Raw genomic sequence first — 13,901 nt, 5'->3', positions numbered from 1 at the left:
TCGTATTATATAACGTTTTATTTATTACTAACTAATAAATATTTACTTTTTATCTTGTAACAATACTTTTTGTACGTAATAAATGTTTAATGGCAAAATAAAAATTATATAAAGTTTTTGAACATCCAAACTCTTTGGTGTGGACCTATCGGTTACGGTCAGAATTAAATTTAAAAAATCTGGAATAGTAAAAAGCACTAGTTCGCAAAAAACAACTTTGCGAACGCTAAACAGCTACGAAAAGTAGCACTTTTTGAGCAACTGTATTAAAAAAGGTCTTTACCTGACAAGAGCCAGCAATTGACAAGTCCAGGTACACCCAACTGCAAAATTGCATACCTACTTAGCCATTTTATGAATGAAATTGTTCATAATGCGTCCATGGAATTTTGCAGCTCGCTGGACATCTACATTTTTTTCCAAAACAGTATTAACATCTTACATGATTATAAGATTGCGAGAAAACATGTCAAAATGACTAAAGTTTGAAAGAAGGACTATGTATTAAAGAAAAAACATTAAAATTAACTCAAGATGCTCACTTAAAAGACGTCAACATCTTGACCAACATTACAAGAAGAGTGTTTGAAGAAGCGTTTCTGAATACCGCATAGGGAATTGGAATTTTATTCAAGCAGAGCAGAGGTTCTGAATAAGAAAAATTGTGTTCTCCTCTATTTTCCAACGCGTTTGCTCCGGGAAAATGGAAATTCTAGCTGTGAATTGATGGTGGCTACGGGACAATTTTCAATGTAAAACGCTTTTCAATTGAAGCAATTTTACATTAAAACTTGCGGAGTTGAAGTGATTTGAAAATTTCTCAGTTGAAGTAAGCAGTTCAACGTTAAGATGATTGTGACTCCTGCGATAGATTGAAAACTAAAGCAGAAGGCCAATTTGAACTTACATTCCGATATTATTATTATTATTCTGTAAGCAGGCAGGCAGTTGTAACAAGCTCCAATTTCACCACGGTGACAGGTGCGACAATTGTAAAACATCACTGTTGCTGACGTCACAGGCATCCATGTGCTACGGATACCGCTTACCATCGGGCGGGCCGTATTCCTGTTTGCCACCATCATTGTTTTATTAAAAAAAACTTTATTATATCGGAAAAAAACAGATATTTCTCTTGCTAAGTTTATGACAATTGTCACAAGGAACACTACAATTGTCACGAAATTCCGACATATAACTCATTACCTGTCAATAATTACCTACAATTCTTCTAAATCTTGACAATTGTCAGAAACTTCGCAAAATAAATATCTGTTTTATTCCGATATAATAAAGTTTTTTTTAATAATACAATGATGGTGGCAAACAGGAATACGGCCCGCCCGATGGTAAGCGGTAACCGTAGCCCATGGATACCTGTGACGTCAGCAACAGTGATTTTACAATTGTCGCACCAGTCACCGTGGTGAAATTGGGGCCTGATATTGCCTGTATCCAGTAATCATTGACAGTTATCGTTGAAGTAGATGTATAGGTGTGCTTGTCTAATTTATTTTTAAATTGGTTCACATTTTGTGCTGAAACCACATCTTCGGGGAGTTTTTTCCAAGCCCTCACTACTCGGTTGCTCAAAAAGTATTTGTATGGGTTACTGTGGGAGTTGTGGGACCTATGCCTTTCTAACTTTAAGTGATGACCTCTCAGACGGGTATCTCTCGATATGAAAATTATGTGTCTTCTTCTTCTTCCTCCTCCTCGCGTTATCCCGGCATTTTGCCACGGCTCAATGGGAGCCTGGGGTCCGCTTGACATGCGCTTGATCAAAATTAAAAACGATGAAAATTATGTATATTTTGTTATTAGTCGCCCGTGCGTCTCAAACGCGCCAAAATATGTACGAGCAAATACGAGCGAAGTGCACGCTCGAATGATAATAAAATTACATTCGAATTGGTCTCCAGAAGAGCTTGATCGATGATCAATCGAAGACGTTCGATATCATACCGTATTGGGAACGCGTTTCGACGTCTGTCTTTTATTAGCGTGTTGCGTTACTTTTGCGCACATATTAGGGATGAAAATGAATCCTCTAGGGCGATTGTGCACTACAATGAATTTTACTGTCCGGCAGTCCGAGTTTTCATGGTCCGATATGGCATGAAAAAAACGATGATTGGCTTGTGCACTTGTCCGTCTTTTTACTCGCAGGCAAAACACACATCTCCCCTAGCCCGCCCCCGCTCGGCCAAGTCATGAATAATACTAATTCCAGACGCAGTGCACAAGCATAAACACGTTTTTCATAGCTGTCATCTCGGGCCGGAAAAAAACTGTCCGGAATGGGGAAAAGTAAAATGTCGGACGGTAAAATTACGTCTAGTGCACAAGCTACTATATACATTTAATGGCGTGCCATATCGGACCGTAAAATCTCGGACTGCCGGACAGTAAAATTCATTGTAGTGCACAATCGCCCTTAGTCATATTTAATCCTTTATCAAACTCAAACATCGCTTTGGTTAGACAGGGGCTGACTACGCGCTGTTTCTTACTGTACGTATCATTAGTACATGCTATTAAGGTTGACGAAATATAGCCGATCTCTCGAACAAATTTGGACAAGATCGGCTCATTTTATATTTCGTCAACTTTACCACTACTTCACTGTTCACCACTTTGCAAATGCGGCGAGGAGGAGCGAAACACATCTTTCGGCGCTGCCCCGACTCTCGTATCCTGGACCATCTGAAGATTTAGACACCGTGACACCTGACTTAGTCTCCTAGCTTACAATTGGATAAATAAATCTTTTCTGCGGTCATGGTTTTTATTCGCAACTTCAAACTTAGGTACTTAAAAAGTTCTAAGCAAACAAAATAAAAGTTCTAAGACAAAAAATATATATTTTAATGTTTTTAAATCTCTATAAATGTCCTGACTTATTCTTCCTCTCTTATTCTTATGCTTTATCTCAACGATGATCCTGTACTTTATAAGGTCTCGTGAGGTAAAGAAATATTCAATTGATCAGAAACCGTACTTACTCGAATGGCAAACTTTCTTCATTCGAATCTCCGGGAAAGAAGATCCAAGAGATCTCGCTTTTTTTGTTTTACGCTACTTCAGCTAAGATTGAATTATAATTTGTAATACCGCTTGATTTTTAACTCCATAGAAAAATCGGAAAATATAAATAAAGAGTTGTGTGCAGCCGATGAAGATTTAATTTTTAAACGCGTTTCACTATTCTTTAGTCAACACCCGGCAATCCATCATGGCTATTTGTAAAGACCAGCCTAAAAGCAACTAACTGAGCAACGTCATGCTCTACGACAGGGGTCGGCAAACCGCGGCTCTAGCTCTTTGGAGGTACTATTGCGGCTCTTCAAGCCACTCAAAATATTAACACTTGGAGTTCCCAGACCAAGGAAAACAACATTTGCGGCTCTTCAAGGTTTGCCGAGCTCTGCTCTATGAGCACACTTTTGACGTAAGAGTAGCCTTATGGTATTCGTTCAATGCCTGTTTCTCGGAAATACCTCGGTTCCCATTTTACATCAATTTCCTTGAACATTTTTCTTCTTGCCCTCAAAATCACACCTTAACTTAAACGCTCCAGCGCCCCAGTTATTTATCTTTTTAATAAGGGCAAGATATACAAAGGCCAGTGGCTAATTGGGCCCATTTGTAAGGGGCTCTTTAAACAGGCAGCCTCATTAATAGGCCAAGGCCGTATTCTTAATGCGCCGCACGCGTGGGCGCGAATGGTGGTCTGAATAACCACTTTAACGTGACCGAGATATACTTTACAATTACAGGTGCATTTACACAAAAAGTCGCGTTCAGTGTGGATTAAACGAAGGCCAATGATAGAGGACCTTAAGAGCTACCTTGACCCCTATGTGTGTATTCAATGAAAATCAATGGCTTGGAGAAATCACAGGATTTTGTCTTGATCGAGGAATTGATAACTATCAGAACGAAGTAAGTTAAGCACGGTTCACAAAGAACACCAAATCGATGATTTCTCTGAATCCATTCCGATTTAAACATACATGGAGCTTAAATCGGTACCTAGCTCATATGTAAAGCTAGACCAGTAATATATGATCACGCGCCATATTGCGGAATTCCATTGGAACTAAATTTTCGTACTAAACTGAACTGTCACCACATACATGAGAATAACAGCGTCCTCTATTGACAATAATCATGTATTTTCCTGGTCGGGCTTCATTTATAAGTAGTCAGAGAGCATGCTTACACTGGTTCATCGGAGCCTTAGATACCCCGGTACTAAATAAGTGATTGGAACAATTACAGGAAACGATGGGCCTTTTAAAAATCTTTTTGGGCCGACCCGAATCAATTTGGCTTCTTGGACGTCGTTTGACTAAGAATTAGGCACTTGTGAAGCTAAATGAACAAGATTGGCTGTGTTTAGTTCTACAGGATGTGCAGCAGATTTCCGATTTCAAAATTTGATTAAAAAATCTAGAACACTAAAAAGTCTATTTTTTTAATCGATTTTCGCTGTGTAGCACTCCAACGTTTTCCACATGTTCTAAAATTAATCCAAAACTAACGCCTTGCGGTGCTAATAAGTGACAAGACTAGCGATCTATTGTCAATTATTGAAAGTTAGCCACTATACTACTTATAGTCTAAATAATTGAGACAAGTGAACTTAAGGTAGCCACGTCACACTCAACTATAAGAGTCAAATTTACCCCTAAAGCTCACATAGCATTTAATACAGCAGACGTGACATTGTCAAATTAATTAAAAACCGTCCCGAACAACATTTTGCAAGAAAATTTTAGTCGTAATAACAATTACGAAACTCATAAACTAGAACAGCTAAAAACTTTATCGTTCCTCCATGCAAATAGCTTCAATTTCGCATTGTTCTCTTTCTTAATTACTTTGCCATGTTTTCTAGTCCATTACATTGAAATGTGTTTGCTAGCTAGGCCCTGTTTTATGAATAAAGCTATTACTAACTGAAATTCATGAATATTAAGCATCTCATTCACTATTTGCCTCAGCGGTATCGCAGAGAAATGAATTTGCCAGAGTAATTACTTAACAGTTCGATCATCTTATTTCTTTATAGAATATCATTTTATTGTAATTCTGAAAAAAGCAGTTACCTTATCTACGCATTTATGCTAATTGATTTCCGTGTTCTGCCTCTACATTTACAGTACTTCACAATTATGCCCAACTCCTAGTTCTATTAGACTACTAGATATTTCGATAGTGTGTTTCATATTCCAAGTATCTAGTAAGAAATTCAGTTCACCTCAGCTTACAATTACATGATCTGAGGCTTTTTAGGGTTCTGTACCTAAGGGATAAAAACGGGACCCTATTACTAAGACTCCGCTGTCCGTCCGTCCGTCTGTCACCAGGCTGTATCTCATGAACCGTGATAGCTAGGCAGTTGAAATTTTCACAGATGATGTATTTTTGTTGCCGCTATAACAACAAATACTAAAAAGTACGGAACCCTCGGTGGGCGAGTCCGACTCGCACTTGTCCGGTTTTTTATTTACTGCTCGAGGTGTGATACTATTTTTCTGTTCTCCGTGCAGAAAGCGTCAACGTTCGGCACGCTGTGCTAAACGAAGTTGCCGCTTTCCGGCTCTATTGACGTATGTAGTATTATAGGTACTAATAGGTGTAATATTATATTATAGGTATTATGTATGTAGGTATGTATGTATGTAAACACTTTATTGTACATAAGACAGGTTAAGATACAATTAAAAGAAAGTATACAATGTACAAAGGCGAACTTATCCCTATAAAGGATCTCTTCCAGTCAACCTTTGGCGATTGAGAGTAGACAAATGAAAAAGACAGACAAACGAACACATGTACAGAAAAGTAAATGGTTCAATTATTACCCAAGTAAATAATTAAAACCTTTAGCCTACATTCTAATATAAATACACATATATAATACATATTAATATAACACATATTATAGGTACTATACCTCGGTACTAGGTATGTATTTCTGTTCGATGGAGCTGGAGAGGCGCAAAATATCCGAGTTTGCAACAAGTATTTGCCGGAGTCCGATGATGGTTGTATAAATCTGTTACTCTGACTATTTATGTCCTCTGTAGCACTAATTTAAAATATTTTAATGTCCATTCTATGTAGTGTCCGACCGAAGGTTCGGTTTCGGTTTCGGTTTCGGCCAGTTTCGGCCAAAAAATCATGTTTCGGCTGTAGTTTCGGTTTCGGCCAAAAAACGGCCGAACCTTTCGGCCGGGCCGAAACTTACGAAATGGTACTTCGTACTATGAAACTAAACTATGTGACTGAGACCAAAAGTTGGGGAATAAGTAGGACAAAAATATTCATATGTACCTACATATACTGATTCATGTATAGGTACAGTAATTAATTGGTTTATTATCAAAACACAATTCCACTAATGAGGGCGCCACTAGACGCAGTCTTAAGAGGCTGTTAATAGCTATAACGTGCACACTGTCTAATTGTATCGGAGTTAATGAGATAGCACTGTCGCATGTTAAATACTGGGCCTGGGCAAAGGAATAATAAGAAAACTCATCATCTTCCTCGCGTAATCCCGGAATTTTTGCCACGGCTCATGGGAGCCTGAGGTCCAATTGACAACTAATCCCAAGAATTGGCGTAGGCACTAGTTTTTACAAAAGCGACTGCCATCAGACTGACCTTCGAACCCAGAGAGTAAACTAGGCCTTATTGGGACTAGTCCGGCTCCCTCGCGATGTTTTTCCTTCACCGAACAGCAAATAGTAGTTCCGAAAAACTCATTGGTACGAGCCGGGGTTTATACCTGCGACCTTCGGATTGAAAGTCGCACGCTCTTACCGCTAGGCCACCAGCGCTCAAGGAAATATCTCGCTTTTTAATACAATGGACATTGGTTGGAGTCTGTGCTCAACTACTTATCCTGAAGCCTGAAGCGTGGCTTTGACTTCGCATGAAACATGATGAAAGTTCGCCTCACTGGGACACTTCGGACGTTTAAGCCCAGGTGAAGATCGGTACCCGGCCTTGCGATATTTTAACAAAAAAATTTCGCGCTCGCTGCGCTCGCGTTTTTGGTTGACCCTGTATCTACATTAACATGTAGATACATGAGAGTATGAGTATGAGAGCTAACGCTTGACTGGTGAATGAATAGAGTTAGACTAAGAAAATTATGCAATTATTTTGATAGCATACGCAGTGTTAAGTGCAAATGTTATTTATACGTCATAATTTCATAGAAGTTTTGGCGTTTAAAATAACACTTGCACTGCGTGTGTTATCAAAATCGTTGCAGAATTATCTTGGTCTAACTCTAATAATTTTCTTAAAAAACTGCTTAAGTAACATCAATTTCAAGGACATTGGGTGTTGACAGCTCCATAATATGGGTGTAAAAGCGGTTTTATGACATTTTTTCAACGATTTTAACAAGTCTACAAAAGGTTCGGTTTCGGTTTCGGTTTCGGCCGAAACTAGAGCCAAAGCCGAACATTCGGTTTCGGTTTCGGTTTCGGCAAAAAAACATGTTTCGGTCGGACACTAATTCTATGACTGAAAACTTATAACTGCAGGTCTTTTTTCTTTTAAAATATTCAGCGCCCGTCTTACATTCCCTTTCTCAGTTTGTTTCTTTTGTTATATTGTCGTGTCCAAGTGTCGCTAGACAGGAAATATTTTATTAAGAGGAGGCTTAGGGTAACATTCCATTTCTGACCGCAGCTGCACTATTAGTACAAACGCGTCCGTGTTATTGTCAATTTCCATAGTAAAATGAATGGTAGTGCTGCTGTCGTCGGAAATGGACTGTCAACTTTACGCGAAATTGTAGTTTTTATATTGAATTTTTACACGTTTTAATCAAGGACACATGCTAGATAGAAAAAACCGGCCAAGTGCGTGTCAGACTCGCGCACGAAAAGTTCCGTACCTTTACGCAAAAACCGGTAAAATAATCACGTTTGTTGTATGGGAGCCCCACTTAAATATTTATTTTATTCTGTTTTTAGTATTTGTTGTGATAGCGGCAACAGAAATACATCATCTGTGAAAATTTCAACTGCCTAGCTATCACGATCACGGTTCATGAGATACAGCCTGGTGACAGACAGACGGACGGACAGCGGAGTCTTAGTAATAGGGTCCCGTTTTTACCCTTTGGGTACGGAGCCCTAAAAACTACAATTTTATACTTAAGGATATATTTTTAATAAACTGGTCAACTTTTTAATAATTTAAACGTACCTACCTCTTTAAATATGTATACTTATTTACATTCGTAATACCCCAACAACCGGGTTCAAATCTCCCCATAATCAAGTGATACAATATTAAAACAGGATCAACACCAAGCTTCATTAAAACCCCGTTAATTTCAGGAGGTCCCGTCTAAATATAAATAGGCTTAAAAGTAATTAACGGACCCTTAATATTGACGATTCATTAACTTGACTCATCTCATCGCTTTTGATTTATGAAATAAGCATAAACTTATTACGATGGAAATAAGTATGATTAAAATGTTTTTTCGTGAATTACTTTGTACGGATTGTTGAAACACAGCGAATGCGAACACTCACTACCAGCGCGAGCTACGCACTACGAGCGTAGCCGATGACAAGTGTTTTCCGCTTTGTGGCGAAAATGGCTTAGGGGCTGTCCATAAATTACGTAATCTATTTTTGACGATTTTTGACCCCACCCCCCTAAAATCATCCAAAAATCATGCTTCAAATGACCCCGTTTCCTCCTACGTCATGCTACCATTATCCGATTTCCAGACCCCCCCCCCTCCTAATTTGAAATGACGTAATAGCCCCCTACGAACCGGGAACCCGCCTAGCGGATAGCTGGCAGTGACAGTTTGCCTTCGCCTTAGACAGCAAACCCATTTTTAATCCATACTGCCTTAGAATGGTATTCTACCTATCCAATTTCTTTGTCCAATGTGTATTGCGTCTCACATTTTGCTTAGTGAGAGAGTGAGACGCAATGACATTGGACAAGGAAATCTGACAGGTGGAGTACCACCCTTAGGTTACCTACCCAAATAACAACGTTCAACATTTTAACTATGAACAATAAACTTATGAGAACACGGTTAATTTCAGCTTGATTTTTGCAGTTGTATAGGGGCCCACTGATTAACAGTCCGCCGGACGGCATCGGCCTGTCAGTTAGAACAAACTTTTGACAGTTCCGAACAACTGACAGGCCGATACCGTCCGGCGGACTGTTAATCAGTGGGCCCCTTTACTTGGTATGCCATCAATGTCATCATTCGTTTTGTCTCAGTGTATATAAAAGAAAAGGCCAAGGCAAACTTAATGAATACCTAAATATCGATGTCCATTACGTCTGGCCATGTAGCCCAGCGGGCTTTTACCGACTAAGTGCTTTGTTCGTAATGACTTCGACCTTCTAAATATACAATTCAATAGCCAGCTGGGTTAAGGACTTAGCGTTATTCCCATTTATTCCAGAGGACATTGTTTTTGTTCTAACTAGTATTAAGTAAGTAGGTAGTTCTTGACTTAAACTCGAGTGCTGTGCTGGCAAAAGAACTATATTTTTCGAAAGTTTACAGATTTATTCGGTTCTACTTCGGTTTATTGAGGCCTCATTCGTTTACTCATGAACTATACATTCAAAATAAAGTACTTAGTATATAATTAAATATGTTAGCCGTAGAATTGAAAAAAGTTTTCTTGTTGGGTTTGGTTTCTATCTCATCATTAAAAATAACTTTTTACTGAGGAGTATTGATGCTGGACATTGGACAACCTTTAATCAGTACCTAAAATAAAGACATAATTTTACACAATTGGTTTCGTTTTACACAGTTGTTATTAATTATACACAAATAAAAACTTTTATTCGTCTATTTCTATTTTCGTGGAAGAACGCCATCTATGATTTTTATGATAAACTTCATCATTGCAACACACGCCAAGTTTGTTTGAGCAACCATTAAAGCGTATTGGTTTGAATATAAACTGAGAGATGGCGCTGACAACCTTACCGTAAAAGCGCCATCTATTGTCATTACACGGAATCACTTATTATGTTCTCAAGTTGGTAACCATAGAATAGTAGTAGTACTAGGGGAAAATGATAGATGGCGCTTTTATCAATAATAAAATTGTTTTCTTTGCTTATAGGAAAATAATTAAATTAGACTGCTTAATATTATTTGAATTAGCCTATTTGAAACACTGCACTTAAAAAAATAAATTTTACTTAATTATTAGTACTAACCTGTTCATCGCCGCTGCAGTGCAAAGCCGCATCCCAAAAGTCCTCCACATTCTCCGGAAAGTCTGATTCCTTTTCAGGGTCCGGGCTCAGGCAGGCTTTCCTAGTCTGGAATACCAGGATCATGCCTCCGTCTTCTTCCTCCGGTCTCCAAGCACCACACATGGTGGCTACAGTTCTAGTAGCCACATCATTTAAAGTCAATTTAAGTTTTTTACTTGGATTTTCATCCAAATTCATATCGTTTTTCATCTTAGACGAAACGCCAGCCATTTCAAACTGATTTTCAAACACAAACGCGGGTCTAAAAGCTTTTGATAAAAGCAGTCGGTTTGTTATTTGAGAGGTTGTTAACTTTATTATTTTATTGATGAATTTAAGCATTTAAGTCTTATTACTATAAAACACACGTATATTTAACACTACACTAAATATTTAACAAACTTATTACACATTTTACACACTAAAACACTAGAAAAACAAACAAGTTAAAGCCGCAAATCGAATGCGCTGAGCACGTTGTTTTTATTTCAAATTCACGCCTCACAATCACCAAATAAATACTACACAATTGAAAACACCTTATTGGCACTGTAATTTAATCTACTTTAACTCAAAATTCAGAAAGTAAACAAGTTTTTAGCTCCATAAGCCTACTTCTTTGAGGTTATGCCGCAGCTTGGGCATACGTCAACGTCAAGTAACTTAAATGTGTCAACTCGATCAGCTGTGTAATGACGGCTGTCAACTGTTTTTTTTTTGTATCAGTGTTGTCACTGTCAGAACAATGCAAAACTAAAAATAACATGCAGTTTTGGTAAAATAAAATGTTTGGGATGCAATAAATATTGAAACACTGTTATTTGTTCTTTATTCTTTAGCTAAGTGATTCTCGTTGTTGGTTTTAAATGTACAATGTGTAAGTGAGAATCAGTGACGTAGAAGGAATCAAGGATTATACTTTAGGGGTCATCCATTAATTACATCACACGTTTAGGGGGAGGGAGGGGTCAAGAAAATGTGACATGTTGTGACAAGGGGGAGGGGGGAGTCTCAAACTTTGTGACGTCACTTTTAACTTCATCAGTAACCGAAAATTTATTTAAATTATTTTATTCACTATATAGTTAAATAACAAGTTTTTGAAACGATAATCGTTTTTATTCGTTTAATTTTATTTCTTAATCAGTTTTGGGTTATAAAATTACTAATATTGCTTTTGTCAAAAATATTTTGATAAAATATTAAATAAATATTTGCCGATTTCGTTGAAGAAATGTGACGTCACACCAGGTGGGAGGGGTTTGCCAAATGTGACCAAGTGTGACAAGGAGGGGGGGAGGGGTAAAAAAACCTAGAAATTCGTGTGACGTAGTTAATGGATGACCCCTTAGGATAGGAAGGAAGGCGTTAGTTGCCTGAAAATAAATGATAAAATTGATTGATTGAATATTATTATACCATCTTACTTTTATCACTTATACTTACATGTAAACTACGTAAAGCTGTTTCTAGTTTTTGGTAAGTAAAATTTTAGCTATCTATTTTTTTTTCTAGGTAGGCATAAGTACTTATACATACTTATATTTCTTTTACATTATGAACATTAAACAAATAGACCACGAGCCAGGCACAGATTTCCATAACCACTAATGCCCCGCGTGATATAACACGTGGTTAAGGCAAAGGATATGTATATTTTAATGTTGTTTTAATTACTACCTTAATTAAAAACAAGTGCGAGTCGGACTCGCCCATGAAGGGTTCCGTAGCAGCAAGTAACATAATAAAATTGCGGTTTACGATTTATGACGTAATATTAAAAAAAACTACTTACTAGATCTCGTTCAAACTAGGTACATCATATATTTTTTTTAGTTTTATCATTCTCTTAGTTTAGAAGTTACAGGGGCGGGGGGGGACACATTATACTACTTTGGAAGTGTCTCTCGCGCAAACTATTCAGTTTAGAAAAAAATATATTAGAAATCCCAATATCATCTTTGAAGACCTATCCATAGATCCATAGATATCCCACACGTATGAGTTTGATAAAAAAAAATTTTGAGTTTCATTTTTAAGTATGGGGAGCCCCCAAAATTTATTGTTTTTTTTTCTATTTTTGTGTGAAAATCTTAATGCGGTTCACAGAATACATCTACTTACCAAGTTTCAACAGTATAGTTCTTATAGTTTCGGAAAAAAGTGGCCGTGACATACGGACGGACAGACAGACAGACAGACAGATAGACATGACGAATCCATAAGGGTTCCGTTTTTTACCATTTGGCTACGGAACCCTAAAAACCTAGTTATTTCAGGTGGTCTTTATCTTTATTGTACAAGGGATAAGGTCCACATGCCGCATTGTATGCAGTTCGGTGTGCGAGCGGTATATCGCTATATACTGCATAGCGCTGTCTCGTTCTCACGTCGAAACGGCGTCATTCTAATTTTTAACACAAATGTTTGCTTTTAGAAATAGTCCTTCAATTATCATAATTATTTAAAAGTTATAATATAATACAAAATATAAATGAAGCCCTTTGAACGTCAGCTGCCGCTCCGTTGGTGAGTTAAAGAACGCGCAGCAGCCATCGAAAGTATCCAACTTATCCAAGTAAGTACGTAAAAAAATTAACAATCATGTCCCGTTTGAAAATTTATTAGGTGAGTTCTTATGCTATCCTTTGCTGGTTGTATGGCGATGCAAAAATCCTCAGTCATACAAACTTACAAACATATATTCTTTATAAATAAATATATTTTCCGATTAGGTACCGTCGCTCTTGGTCACCCGTGATACCAGAGCGGTTGCAATGTAACTGCGTTGCCGACATTTTAGATAGGAGTACCTACGCTCTTTACAATAAATTACACAATATTAGATTCGTACTTATGTTTCACGTCATAATATAGTCGCTAACGACCACCAAATACGTGTCCACTCACACGATTGGTTCCACGACACCATCACTCGAGCGACATCTGTGAAGCATCAAGTAAACGATGTCGCGACACAGACAAATGGTTGCTCCTGATAGTCCATACTTGTATTTGGATGGGGCCAGGAAACGGGTGGTGTATTTAAATAAATAAATGTTTTGGGACAATGTTACAGTGTTAACGTGAATGTAGTTTGTACTGTGGGTATAGGCACCGTGCAGGAACTATAGGGGCAGCCTAAGAGCCGTCAGGCGTCAATGTGTCGTTTATGCTTCCGGTGTAGCCCACAAGATGGCAGAACCTACTATGCACAAGGAAACGTACCGACGAGAACGGTGCACATATGTTTCCGATTCAGGCCACAAGATGGTAGACCCTCCAACGCGCACGGTCCTTATAGGTGACTATTTACATACCTACTTAAAATAAAAATATCCATAACTTTGGAACAATTAATGAATCGTGATGGTGATCTTTCAGACCCAGAATCTCCTGCTTTTTAGGCAGGGTCACTTCACTACCGACTAGGCTACGAGGCCCAGAGGCTATTGAACCCTAAAGCTAAGAATCACAACTAGTTTTAATTGCATTTATCCGACTAAACACCACAATAGCACAGAATAAATAACAGTACTACGGTACAGAAAGGAAACTTCCTACAAAACCGAAGTTTGACAGCGGTTCAGGGTCGAATTATGCTATCC

The 13,901-nt window shown here is 38.1% G+C and overlaps 1 protein-coding gene across 2 annotated transcripts in view; it reads right to left on the bottom strand.

Moving 5' to 3' along the window:
- Window positions 1-10,712, bottom strand: part of LOC134790924 (pseudouridylate synthase RPUSD2-like) — a 636,573-nt gene extending 625,861 nt beyond the window's left edge. The window contains exon 1 of one of the 2 annotated variants that reach the window (XM_063761934.1): window positions 10,255-10,712. In XM_063761934.1, the coding sequence (XP_063618004.1) occupies window positions 10,255-10,635 (381 nt within the window). In that variant the 5' untranslated portion in view covers window positions 10,636-10,712. The remainder of the gene's footprint in view (window positions 1-10,254) is intronic. The other variant, XM_063761933.1, reaches the window with a different exon arrangement.
- Between the last annotated feature and the right edge of the window lie 3,189 nt (window positions 10,713-13,901).

Source organism: Cydia splendana, chromosome 5, assembly GCF_910591565.1.
Source record: "Cydia splendana chromosome 5, ilCydSple1.2, whole genome shotgun sequence".
Lineage (NCBI taxonomy): Eukaryota > Metazoa > Arthropoda > Insecta > Lepidoptera > Tortricidae > Cydia > Cydia splendana.
Note: the sequence above shows the minus strand (reverse complement) of the source record. Positions and strands in the feature narration are given on the sequence as shown.